Source organism: Phalacrocorax carbo, chromosome 2 (assembly GCF_963921805.1).
Source record: "Phalacrocorax carbo chromosome 2, bPhaCar2.1, whole genome shotgun sequence".
Classification (NCBI taxonomy): domain Eukaryota; kingdom Metazoa; phylum Chordata; class Aves; order Suliformes; family Phalacrocoracidae; genus Phalacrocorax; species Phalacrocorax carbo.
The window spans coordinates 91971526-91984806 of record NC_087514.1 but is presented as its reverse complement, the minus strand read 5'-3'; the positions used below and the strand labels follow the sequence as shown (position 1 = coordinate 91984806).

The window sequence follows — 13281 nt, the reverse complement described above, 5'->3', positions numbered from 1 at the left end:
GTCACATACTAGCCCTCATAAACATTTTGAATCAATCTATTGGCAATATTCTGGCAAAGACAGAAAATATTTCATGAGGATTCTTTAAGAAGATCATTAAATAAAATCTGTTCGACTTGTTAGGAATTCCAGCCATTAACTCCTAGCTAAAGATGTTCGTGCTTATTCTCTGGAATAGCTGCCTAATAAATGTAAACAATTTTTAATAAGTGACTTAGAGTTAAATTTACAACTTATATTTGTTATTCAACATTATAATGAAGATTTGTAATACACACTTTATTATGCAGCATCACGTGTACAACGTGTTCTCCCTACAGCAAGGAAAGCACTGTAAATACCATGTTTAATGAACCCAGCAACTAACATGATGGGAGAGGTAGTAGTTGTATGTAGAATCAGGACAATGAAGAGAAAATGCCTTCAAAAACCTGGGCAATTTAAGTATTTGGATAAATTTGTACCTATGCGCGTGTGTCTATTTTAAGAGGCAGTGAGTTATTCTACAACTAAAAATGAAGTGCATACACAACAGAGTTTAAAGATATAGATCTTGGATGTAGTGTTGGAAAGCTGCAGCCAGGAGCCAGATCTGCCTTTTAGCAGCTAGAATACTGTCTGGAAAGAAGGACAGGTTAGAGGATTAGACGTGACAAAAATAAAAATACCTCTTTATAGAAACATAATAGTTTTAGCCAGTTTGTCTGAGTCATTTGTCCTAATCTTCTGAATACTGTTCATTCTTTCATTTTAGCACTGCTATATGGACCTATGTTTAGATCCTCCAACTCTTTAGATGCCCTCTCAAGCAAGCTACATTTCCATACTGTACATTTCCATTCTTATAGAATAGGTTTCTTATGAAACCATAATAAAGCCCTGTTAACATATGAGTTGGAAGAAATAAACAGGGTAGGTATGAATAGGAGACCTAGGACGTCTCTGGGATAGTTTAAAACATGCAGGACCAAGAAGCTTTAGGCAATTTCTCCTGATTTATAACTACCAAACGTGGGTCTACCATGAATTTCAGAAAGACAGCAGAAAGTGTTTGGTTTGATAAAAGCAACAATTCTCTTGGTGAATATGTCCTTTAAAATGTAGTGATGATATTAAGGGCTGTGGCACCATCAAAGGTCAACAGAAAATCATGCTGCACCTTGTTGTCTCGCTGCCAATAGTTAAGATTAAAGGCTGTCATTTTCTCCTATCGTCTTCAACTACAGTCACTATTTAAGATATGAGATCAACTAGACATGCTTATAACTAGATAGGGTAATAGCCGAAATTAAACCTATCTGCCCACGTATCTGCTCCATCACTCTTTAGTCCAGGCGTGGAGTCAGGGAGAGCTTGTGTACCAGTATGTCTGCTTAGTTAGCCTTGAAGACAGGGAACTATGGAAAAATACTCCCTCTTCTCTTTTTAGTATCAATAACGAACTCCTTTACATGTATTCTGACAACATCCTGTGTGCTTTCTTTAGCATAAGGTCATATTATAGAGCCTCATTTTCATTTCTCTAAGGAATTTAATTTGTAAATGTCAATCAAGCACTTAAAAGTACTTGCCCACATAGTACTTAAAAACAAAAATCCTCCCTTACACAACTATACAACACATGCCTAACAACCAGTTATTTTTTCAGTATAAGCCATTAAGGGATTTGTTTAACTCAGGATTGAAAAATAAACCACTTTCAGCAAACACAGAAGGACCAAACACCAGGAAATATATTGGATTGTCCATATAAGAGTAAAAATGAAGATACTCAACTCCTCAAAATGCTCATTACACGTGAGGTTTCCGTTCGACGTGACAGAAGAGCGACCTCTCCTATGCAAGGGCCCTTGTTTGGAATCCTAACACTGCACTCAGCACTGGAAAGTCACTTTTACTGCACCGTGACTTCTGCTAAACGTGTCCACTAGACATTGCACAAGGGTGCCAGAAGAGAAAGGTCACAGGGACAGTCTGCATCCATCTCCCTGCACTGCCGTGTATATTACAAATTGGCTGGGTAGGTAACCTGTAATGAGACACCTTTGAATGGTCATGGCCAAATGAATTATTTGCTAAGCCATGCATCTAAGGTCAAAGAGGAGTTAAGGGAAGGAGGTATTTTTCTAAACAGACAAGATTCAACATTTTTTACACTGAAATAAGTATCTATGCCTTTGCTGTATCAAAACTGATCTAATTTTCATATGTTTTAATAGTCACATATTCCAAGTGTTATGACAAACCTCTCGCCATGGTATTCACAGGATCTAAATAAAAATCAAGGAGAATGAACTGGGGGGGAAGGAGTGAATTGCAAGTAAATGAACGCCAGAAAAATAAAGAAAATGTCTAGAAGCTGCTACAGATTTTTGAAGTATTTGATCCCGGACCAAATGGTGTGCAGGACCTTTGCAAAGTAATCCGCATTCATTAAATGGCTGGGATCCAGTAGGCTGAGGGTTCGGAGGCATGGCTCCCCTCAGATCTCGGCATATAGCTATGTAAAGAGGATACTAGACAGAGAGTCAGCAATTTCATTTCCATATCACAGATGTCTCTGCACGGATGTCACTGGCTGAGAGCATGACCTGAGGAGACTCTTCTTCCACCTATGTAACCTGTTTCTCTTTTTACTTCTCCCTTATCCAGCTGTTCAGACAATGAATTCTGTGGAGTGGATCCAAACTGTACTGTGCCTCACACAATATCAGTTAGGGTCTCTGCTTGCTCATAATAACACAAAATTACCAAAGGCCCTTTACAACCCACTGAACAGATACAGGCTTAACAGAAGTTCAGTTACTTGCCACCAACAGTAGTATTCTGCTGTAGCATTACGTACAGAAAGAAAATGGATTTACTGAAAGTTACTTCTTATAGCTCTAAATTTTCTTTCTTGATTAATGCTGATTCGAGGAAGAAGCAACATGACCAAAGGGTAGCACTGTTCCCTCACACTCCCTTAGGAAGCCAAACTCACATCTTCTCCAGAACCACAGAAAAGTGAGCAAGACCCATAGAGCTCTTTAGATCCTATTCCCCTTCTCTCCACACTTTGGGAGTTCAGGGACAGTACCATTCTCAAATATGAACTCTGGTACAGATCACCAGACCTTCTGATCACACGAGCCATGTGTCCAAACTTTCACAGCTCTGAGAGCCACTGAACACACATCAGCATGAAGAGGAACAAGGGAGCTCTAGGAACAGTTTACTTGCAGTAGACAACAATGCTTCTCTAGAAAGAGAGGGGGAAGGATGTGTCTGGAATGGACATGCCATGGGGTGCTGAGATGACACAGCAATCTTGGTCTCAGGCTGCTGTTGGCGCATTTCCTCCCAAAGCTAAGGACTCAGATTACCCAGGAGTCCCTGCACGAGCACAGCCTGCTGCCAGTCCCTGGCAAGGACACTTGCCGTGCTCTTGAAATGTTTCTGAGTTCGTGCCGCCTTCCTATGTGTGAGGACTTATGAGACAGCCTGGGAAACTCGCACTTCATGAGAGACATTCTAACTCAAAAGAACAAACATAACTTATGTGCAGAGCAACCTCAAAAAGAAATGTCTGACAGATGTCACCACTCCAAATTTCAAAAGTGGGTTCACAACATGTGCAACAAAACTGGCAAAGAGCTGACAGTCACTGACATGCAAAATTCAGGAAAAAAAATACTTTAGTGCAGATAAGGACTGGAAAGCAATCACTGGTAGTCTTAACACAGGGTATTTTCAAATCTTTTTTCTTTGCAATGCAATGGATATAGTTCTCTTGCTAACAAATACCATTTAATACACTGGCCTCGGGTCTTAAAAACTGGAAAATAAATTGACAGTAGGAAAACAGTGGAAGTGTAATAAAATTAGGACAGAGGAACCTCTTCTTCCTTACAAACTACAATTCATCCAAGAAAAACTGCAAAATCTTAGTGAGTTAGGCATAAACAAAAGAGTGGATCTTTTTTCAAGTTCATCTGTGAGTGCTGTAGTAGCTTCAGACTGGATCAGAAAAAAAATGCAAACCACCAACCACAGACTTGATTTTTATTTGCCAGTAAATCTAGAGGAAACCACTCTCTATAAAGAACAGAGTACTAGTATGTTTTTTACATATATATTAATTATCTTCTCTTTACTACTCTTGTTTGACTGTTTTGCGAAAAATGGACAATTCTAAACTGTTAGCAGTTTCAGTAATTGAATGTGACTGAACTTTACACCCAACAGAGCTGCATATCAGGGACAACGTTCTCCTTGACGGTATGGTACTGAACGGTTAGTTCTTCCTCTTCTAACAAGTTGGTTAAAGAACGAACTTAAAGATCATTACTTAAAGCGAATGTTTACAAAAAAATATCATTCAGTAACTGACACTACCAAATTAATTAACAACATGAATAAAGACATTTCTAATATGTTTTTACTTTTTGAGTGTCCCCTTAGTTTTTCCTTTCTCTATATTTATCCATGCATATATGTCATAGAAGCAGAATCAGTATAAATGGAAACCTTAGTAAAATCTGTCTGGTTTGCTTTTATTGAGAAAAATATTAGTACAAATTTCTGAAAGAACAGTTTTTCTGATGGATTAGAGGACATTCATATAATAAGCTTCTTAGGTCATAATCGAAGAGTATACAAAAAATCCTACAATTTTTTTTTCATTCTTCAATTTCTTTATTAATCCCTTAATTGTGAGTGCTGATATGTGTAGTTAATATTTAAATTATTTACCTTATCACTGTTCTGCAAGCCTTTCACACAGTGTGTGAAAAACTGTTATATATTCAAAGTAAGTCATGGCTCTTTGGCTAATAGTACTAGAAGAATATGCAAGTGTGAGGTTGCAGCCTTTTCAGATCTCAAACCTTTGACATGAAATCAGTTTTGAGATTCTGCAGGTGGATCTCTTCACAGAAAGAAAGAAAAGCTTCATTTGCAGCAAGCTAATTAAAATCCTAAGCATTCTGGCAATCTAAGTCTTTAGAGCTACTTTAGGACAAGTGTCTTCCTTTTTGCCTTTCTAAACTCATGCACTTTTCTTTAAGCAATGTTCCCTGTTAAGAATTCTTCTAAAAGCTCTTGAGTTAAAACATGACACGTTATCACAGCCCTGAATTACCTTCTGGAAAATCACAGCAAACGTAGGTACTATCTTTGACTGCAACATCTAGTGATGTTATAACTAGTGATGCTACTTCTTTGGGGAGATAATGCTACGTTCACTTGACAACAGGAGAATAACGGGCATGAGCCGTGCTGAGGATCTCCAAGTCCCACAACAAGAAGGGCTGGCAACCTTGCTCCCACTATGGTGAAAGATGGTAACCTTGAGGCAGTCCCTTGTACTGCACCCAGTAGAGGTCACTAGAGGATGCATCATGTTTTAACGGCAAGAAAAAGCATTCCAACAGCAAGGGGAGAGAGGCACCTTCCTGAAAAGCATATCAACTGTCTAGGATCTACCGCCAAAGAGACTCTTGTAAAAGAGAGAAATATGTGCCGCTCTGTGAAAGAACCGATTGATTTAACTGGCTACATCTGAACACAAGCAGCATTCATCCAGTTAAAAAAATATCAATACTGATCAGTGAAATGTATCTAACATTGAAAGTAGATCTACTACCTGTGCACTTCCAGATGCAGGGATCTCTTTCTTTCTTCCACAGCTTAACACAGTCCACAAGGTGTGACGGAGATATGAAGCCAAAAGGCAGAAACTACCTGCAATCCAGGCAAAACTTCTTCGCAGGGGTAGATTCATCCCCTTATTTTTAATCAGCTGATTAACCTGGATCTCCTGCTGTAGCAGATGCAGTTTGGCAGGCACCCTCAAAACCCTCCCCAGCTCTGTAAGTACCACCTAGCTAGGCAAGGCTCAGACAAGCAGCAGGATCCTCTCTCACACTTCAACATATTCCCTGAACCTACAAGGAAAAGGAGAGATGGCTCACTGACAAGTGTGAAACAGGTGCAGGGATCTACATGAGATGTGTATTAGAGGGACTTGAAAGGCAATTACTCTGACACCCCAGAACTTCTCAAATGAAAGCAAAAATTTAGCACAATCCCTTTGCAGTTAGAGTTCAGGCCACTGGTCATCTTTTTTCCCTTTTATTAGGCAAGAAATGGAAAAAAAATACCCAAGGGGCAAAATTCAAGACAATCACTTAAAACGTGTCATGGTGCACATGCACAGGAAGCCACGGCTTTACTCTCTGCAGTCCTTTTTGTTCCTGTGCTTGCAGTCTGTCTACATTGCTCCCATATCCAAACCACCACCACAAGGGAAGTGGGTCCTAGCTGTCTCCCCATCTCATATCCAGCATCTGCTCACCTGCCAACCCTCAAGTCCTTGATCCAAAGGATGGAGGTGCCCAATCATTTCAACCACATGGATGTGAGACTTTCAATATCATCAAGGTAACTCCTTTCCCCTAAAACTTCCAGAAACAGAGAGATTGTCTCTGCTGAATTTTCCCAAGCAATTCACTGTGATGCAAAATCTGCATGGAAAATTTTGGCTTGAGCAGCCAAAACCTGGGAAATTTTTAAACAACTGAAAACAGTATCTTAAAATTGGAAATGGTACGCAACTTCAGTAAAAAATCGTGCTACCAGCTCTATTATAAGCCCAGGGAAGCTGTTGTACTTCTAGAGATAGAAAACTAAAAATATGAGGAACGAAGTGTGTCATCGTTTATTGTCTTATATATAAGGATATAAGGATTGTGAAGGATAAATACATAGGGTCTTTGGTCTATATATAAGGAAGGAATCCTTATATATACGGATTATACATCTTCTGCGCAACAGGTGCCCATAATTACAGAGAGCTAACAGTCATGAAGCAGTAAGTAAATTAAGCAGTAAGAAGAAACTGCCATTTCTTCTCCACTTGTGCATGTATGTATTAGTGTCCTAATTTCAGATAGTGATTCAAAATCTAAGAATTTGAATTGCATTCTCGTACCCATCGTTTACCAGGTAAGAGCTGGAAGGAAGAGACTACCCATTTGCTGACCAACAGCATGCAGCTTTGGCTGGGCCATCAGTAGGTGGGGAACGTAGAGCAGACTGGAAGCTAATGCAGCTGGATAAATTGCGCAGTAGTTTCACAATCAATTTACCTTTGCATAAACTGGTGCTATTGTCAAAAGAGGTGGTTCTACCTTCCCACAGCTGCTTGTTGCTGCTCTGTGCCACCCCCTCCCTTGGACCAGAACAAAGCCTGGTGTGGCTGTTCTGTGCAATAGGTCAAGGACAAATCTGGATTTTTCTTCTTTTGTGTGATTTTTTTTTTTTTTAATCTGGTTCTCACACACAAAAAGCATGTCCTATAAAACAAGATGTCATTCACTTGTTAATGTACCACCTGAAGCAAAACTTTGTGTTCATTCCTGAAGACAAAACTTAGCCGAGACACAAAGCCATGTGCTGCCAACTGTACAAATGGGGGACATTCTGACCACATGCAAAACTGGTGAGTTATTTTGAGTCATCCTCTCCAAGAGCAAACGGTCCTGGTGGACAGCTGGTGTGGCAAAGAGTGCCATCTAGAGGACTGAAACACCACAGCTTGTTCACGGCACCAAGACATACATTACACTGTGAAGTCATTATTCGTAATTGATGGTCAACAATTGCTGGGTTTGCTTTCCATAGTTGTTTTTTAACGGGTCTGGAAAGTCTTTTTTTTTTTTTTTTCCTTAAATTAGGGTTTGTTTGGGGGTATTGTGTGAGAATATACTGTACCAAAAGATGACATTTGTGTTTGCTTATTTTATAAAAAATATATCTAGAAAAATAGTTGGCTTGAGGAAGGAGGTAATTTTCTTCTGTAATTATAATCAGTTAGTCTCAGAATAATTATTTCTTCCAGCAAGTACAGAGTTTGACCACTCTCTTTTAGATGGTCTCTTGAGTTCTAATGCACTTCCATTGAAGCTAATAGATGCTTTGTCACTGCTTCCAAAGGGAGCAGGACATCATCCACAGAAATTGCGTACATATGCCCACAAGCATACACATGTAAATGCGTACACCTGAGCAAAGTTCACTGCATTTCATGCCAGCACAATCTTCTTTTCATCCTCTCCTGATCAGTATAATAAAACTGTTCTTCAGGCAAGCAGACAAAGCTAAGACCTCTCAAAGGAAAGTCTTGGTTTTTCTTTTATCAACACTAACAGCATAGCTAGGGCCCAATTCTGTATCCCATTGAGAAATTGAAAAAAATGTGTGAAACTTAAGTTTTGCAATTAAATTCTAAGCTTGTAAAAGCTTAGAAGAAATATAACTGATGTTTATGTATCTGGAAACCTCACTTCAGTGAGGTATATTACCAGAGTTCAGCTGGACTGCCTTTCACCTTTGAAGTCTTGTCCCCAGGGGACTGATGAGCTAAAATGGGAACACGGAGCTATTTCTCCAGCTTGCAACTAGCCACCAGCTGTTCATCTTCTAAACCTATTCCTTTCTCTCCTACTGCACCTCCAAACTCTCCCTGCCTTTTCTCACAGCATTCCTAACAAAAAGCCAGTTCCAACTATTAGACTGAAGAAGCAAACATCAAGAGTTTTTGCAGCAAAAAGTGGTGGAAAATCCCGCTACCTCAGCTACTTTCTGCAATTCGTCATCAAAGAAAGACACATTAACACAGGCAAAACAGCTCGCATACCCATTTTCTTGACCTTAAAGGGACAAAACTCAAACAAAAAGCTACATGGCAGCAACAGCAGTGCTACTTTCTCACCTGCGCAAGTTGTGATTTTCATACTGGAGGACACCTTTCTTAAAAGAGCTAATAACATCCTCCAAATCCTGACCACCCATATGATTTTTTTTTAATTCTCATTTTCACTGTAACACTAAATGAAACTCTCTAAAATAAACACATTCTAATTATGTGAGACATGCTTTGTTTGTTTTAATATACGGATCATTTTCTTTCTCTACAAAGTAAAAACTGTAATAGCTTACTGAAGACTGGAATAATTTTGTACAAAAGTGACCCAGCAGATTAAGAAATACCAAAAATTCAGCTTCTTGAGTTGTGAATACAAACGAAACCATCGTGAAATTTACTTTATACCTATATTCCAGGTTATCATCTGAATGAAAAAATATACAGAACACTTGCAAAACTGCTCTACCATATCAGCACAATCAGCACACAAACAGCCACAGCACAAATTTTTCAAGTCTTTTCACAAAATGGTGTGTAAAATGAATTTCTCATTGCAGTATTGCAAGCACGTTTTCTTTGTTCTTGTCTAAATGACTTGTCAATAAAATACTGGTTCCTCTAGACTCTCCCATAGGAAAAAACATAATACAAGGAAATGCACTGTTATTTCTGAACACATTTTGGCTGATCACAGAGTCATCTTCCTGCCAGAGACCCCATACTATGATGCCCAGCACCATTCTTACTGGAGACAGGTACAGCAGAGAGACACTGGACAGCACTCGACCCTGCAAGCATGGCATGCAACATGTATCCATGCCCATGCCCTGCTCCCCCAGTGTTAATAGGGAGCAAAGGACAGAACTTCCTCAGTTCCTGTAGGAAATCTGCTCTTTCCATGGGATTCATCCAGTCCGCACTGACTCCAGAGCTGTTAGATAAGACAAAGGCTTTCAAAACAAAATCCATCATTACCTTCTGATTTTGAAGAGCTGCAGAACAACACAACTTCTTCACAACTTCTGAATATAAGTCCAGCTGTAAATAAACCCCAGAATAAAGCCACACGTGCTTGCTTCTATGAATCCAAAAGATTAAAAGATGCTGACCAGTCTCCCACAGCTGCAATACATTTTCACAGATGATAATGAAAAATTCAACTCTACTCGGAAACACACATAATAAACTCTTTAACTAGCTGAAAGAAGAAAGGGACAGTGTTTTGGGAAGACAAAATTAATTGTGCAGTTAGTTTGTTACCTTTTCATCTTCTGCTGCAGGATCCGATTCACTGAATTTTTCTTCCTGAAAGCTTCTAGTCCTCCCCATTTTTGCCATGCTCTGAAAAAAGGCTGTTTTTTCCAATCTGTTGCCATTGCACCGTGTATTGATCTCTTCCAGCCTGTTAATCTTAAGCAGCTTCATACTATGCCCGCTTAATATACTGTCTGTTTTTCTCTCCACCTTAGATTCATAAACCAATGAACATGCGTAACTTCTGATTTCTCTTCCTTCTTGGCTGTACAAAAGAAAGACAAACAAGAAGCATCAGCATTATTCATACATTTTAGCTTAGAGAAGTGCCATTGTTGCAATTATTTTATATTTCAACTCTCTCTCATACTTTCTGAACCAATACACAACTACAGTGTTAACAGCACTAGATGTTCACAGAGGCCATTCTACCTACTCACCTACATTCAACACCAGGTAAGTCAAGCAGGCTACAAGACCAATGTAATTTAATTTGTTCATAGAAACTATTTAGCTCTATCAAATCAATACATATTGCTGCTGCTTGCAGACTTTGCTTATAGGTCATTTCCCGCTTTTTCACCACTTCAGTGGTTCCCTGTGGCTAAATGTGTTCCCCTTCTCTCTGCCGCATTTCCAGCAAGTTGGCATGTGAGGACCCTGTTATTAAGTCCATTAAGATTTTAGATATTAAACAAAGTGCTTTAGGCCTGAACACAGTCCTTCCCTCTCTTGTCACTATCCTATACCACGGAAATGGGTAATTGCCAAAATGGTGGTGATTTCAGGCCCTCTGTTGAAGGCTGCAAAAAAGCATAGTCCTCAGCTGGGTTCCTTCCCTCTGTAGGCCCTCACTTTGTGCCTAGTACTTACGACATAGGATCATCGAGGTTTGTCTGATGGTAAGATTGGCTGGCAAGTTATTGTAAGTCAAGCTGTTAGTTTTGATTGTCTGTAGAAGGGCTTTTATTCCACAGTAAGGTAGTGGGTTCCCCCCCCCCCCACCCCGTAAGTAATCACTTGGTTACACTTGGAAAATATGTCCTTTTGCACAACTAATTTTACAAGAGTAAGAGAAACTACTCTAACATTTCATTTGGCAACTGTGTGTAGGCCCAGGAAATAGGGGACTAAAATGTCTTCATTGCTATTATTGCAACCCTTCCTTCACTGTACTGGAAACCCAGCTACAAAAGCACGGCACTAATGCTTTAGCTCTAGAAAGCTGAATCTGTTCAATCTCATTACACAGCTCATGGTTTTCATTTTAACTTGCATAAATACCATAAACTATATGGCGTAATTAAGAATGTATATACAACCTTAGAGTCATTAGCAGCACAGAGAAACAGCTTTCAGTGTACCAACCAGAGACCCAATTAAATCAGTTATTTTTACCTGAACACCTTCCAACAGAAAAAGTTCCTCACTGTGTTTTGACCCCACATCTGTGCACATGCAACAGATGAGATGTACACCTACATCAACTAACTGCACTGCCCATAGTTAGCCTTCCAACCTTTTCCCAGATGCAAAAGATGCCACATGCTATCACGTCTGACACAGGAGGTGGCTTGCTAGTGGTGACATTTATAGATGATGGACAGCAAAGGACAGTGCAAGCTTGCAGCTGGCAAATGAGCCTTCCAGAGAGACTCCTGCTATCACATTAGTGCATCCCTAGAGCTTGCTTTTCATATGTGAGATGCAGGGACACTAGCATGGGACTGTAAGACATTCATCACCTGAAGAAGTCGTGCACCCAGTATGTAAAAATACTGGGTCTTCTGCTTCTAGCCTCTATCACCAGATCTCATGGCTCTGACATCCCTTTTCCATCACCTTCAGGTGAAAGGACACTACGAGGATTTTCTTGCCCCGTTTCTCAAGAGCTGCGTTCTTGAGTCTTCCTAAATGCACTGACAATTGCAGCTGACATACCACAGTATAACCTTTCAGCCATTATTCTACGGATCCTTTGATCTACTCCACACCAAGGGGTGATGCAACATACTCCAAAGCTGTCAGAAAAAACAGATAATGTTTCCAGATGCCCTCCCATTGCCTCCATGTCTCCAGCTACTCAAATCCTACAGTACTGTAGAGCAACCTGGCTGTGAAGACTACTTCTGGCCTGACATGACTGCAACCAGGGAAAGTTGATTCAGGCTCTCCATAGCTCTTCAAAGAGCACATCATGCCCCAGGTGATGATCACCAAATGTGGCCATGTATTTAATGAGAATGGCATGTCCTACTGAAAGAACATGTTGTTCCTTCAAGCTGACGAACGAGTCAGTTATCTGGGAAAATATTAATGGGATAGCAAGCCTGAAGGTATTACTGGGCTCGGTTACCAAGCAGAGACTAGGATTGAGTGCCAAAGTGATTGCCCTCTCCTCCATTATTACCTTAGTATATCCCTGAAACAATAAGCTAAACAATGGAGAGTTTCTAAGATGCACATAGTGAAATTTGTTTGCAGCTGCCTCTTCCACAGCTATCCCACCCTGGTCATGTGCCACTGAGCAACGGGAGGGTACGGCCTTCCATCTTATTAAAAAGAAAAAAAATATTTCAAGTGGGTATTGAGCTCCCTTTCCCCCAGAGTGAAAACTTTCCCCCCATCATTGACATTCCCCAACTTTGGCCTGGAAGACTCTTTCTTCTGGGTTGTGTTCAGCAAACCAATATCTCACTTTAAGCAAAATAGCTTGCTTGCTTCATGAACCACATCTTCATTTACATGCTGAGAAACACACACGTCATAAAAAACCAGAAACTTGCCCAGCTGTATCAGGGGTTATATACCTACAGCCCTAATGCTTTTTCTGCCCAATAGCAGAAAATAAATAAATTTGCACAATGTAAACAATAAAGTAAGAAAATTTGCACAATAAACTTATAAACAATAGAGTAAATGTTTATAAAACTGGTTAGAAATAGAAACAGGCAGGCAAACACTTATCAGTCAAAAAGAAGAACCCACAAACAACCCCTTTTTCTTTCACCATCTGTTTTAAGATCGTAACTCCTTCAGCCAGAACTAGGTTTACATGATGGGCCGTAAAGCACTTCTCTGAAAACTCAGTCCTTTGGCCTCCATCTTCAGTTCAAATAAAAAGTTTATTTCTGACCTGTTGGCCATTTGCAAACCAGCCATTTTCAAAATTTCAGCCTGGGGACAGGTACCGTTAGCCAGCAGCCAGACTTGTTTACCTCCCAGTACATCCTGACATTAGGTTGACCTGAATTTTAAAACCTGGGAACGATTATGTAACGGTATATAATTAAACCTAAATATATAATTTAAGAAAGAAAACAAGATGTAATATGGAA

General features: G+C 39.8%; 1 protein-coding gene across 1 annotated transcript in view; it reads right to left on the bottom strand.

Moving 5' to 3' along the window:
• The window catches only part of MYLK4 (myosin light chain kinase family member 4), a 72642-nt gene that overhangs the window by 58539 nt on the left and 822 nt on the right, over nt 1-13281 (bottom strand). The window contains exon 2 of the mRNA XM_064443489.1: nt 9950-10208. Coding sequence (XP_064299559.1) covers nt 9950-10114 — 165 coding nt within the window. The 5' untranslated portion in view covers nt 10115-10208. The remainder of the gene's footprint in view (nt 1-9949; nt 10209-13281) is intronic.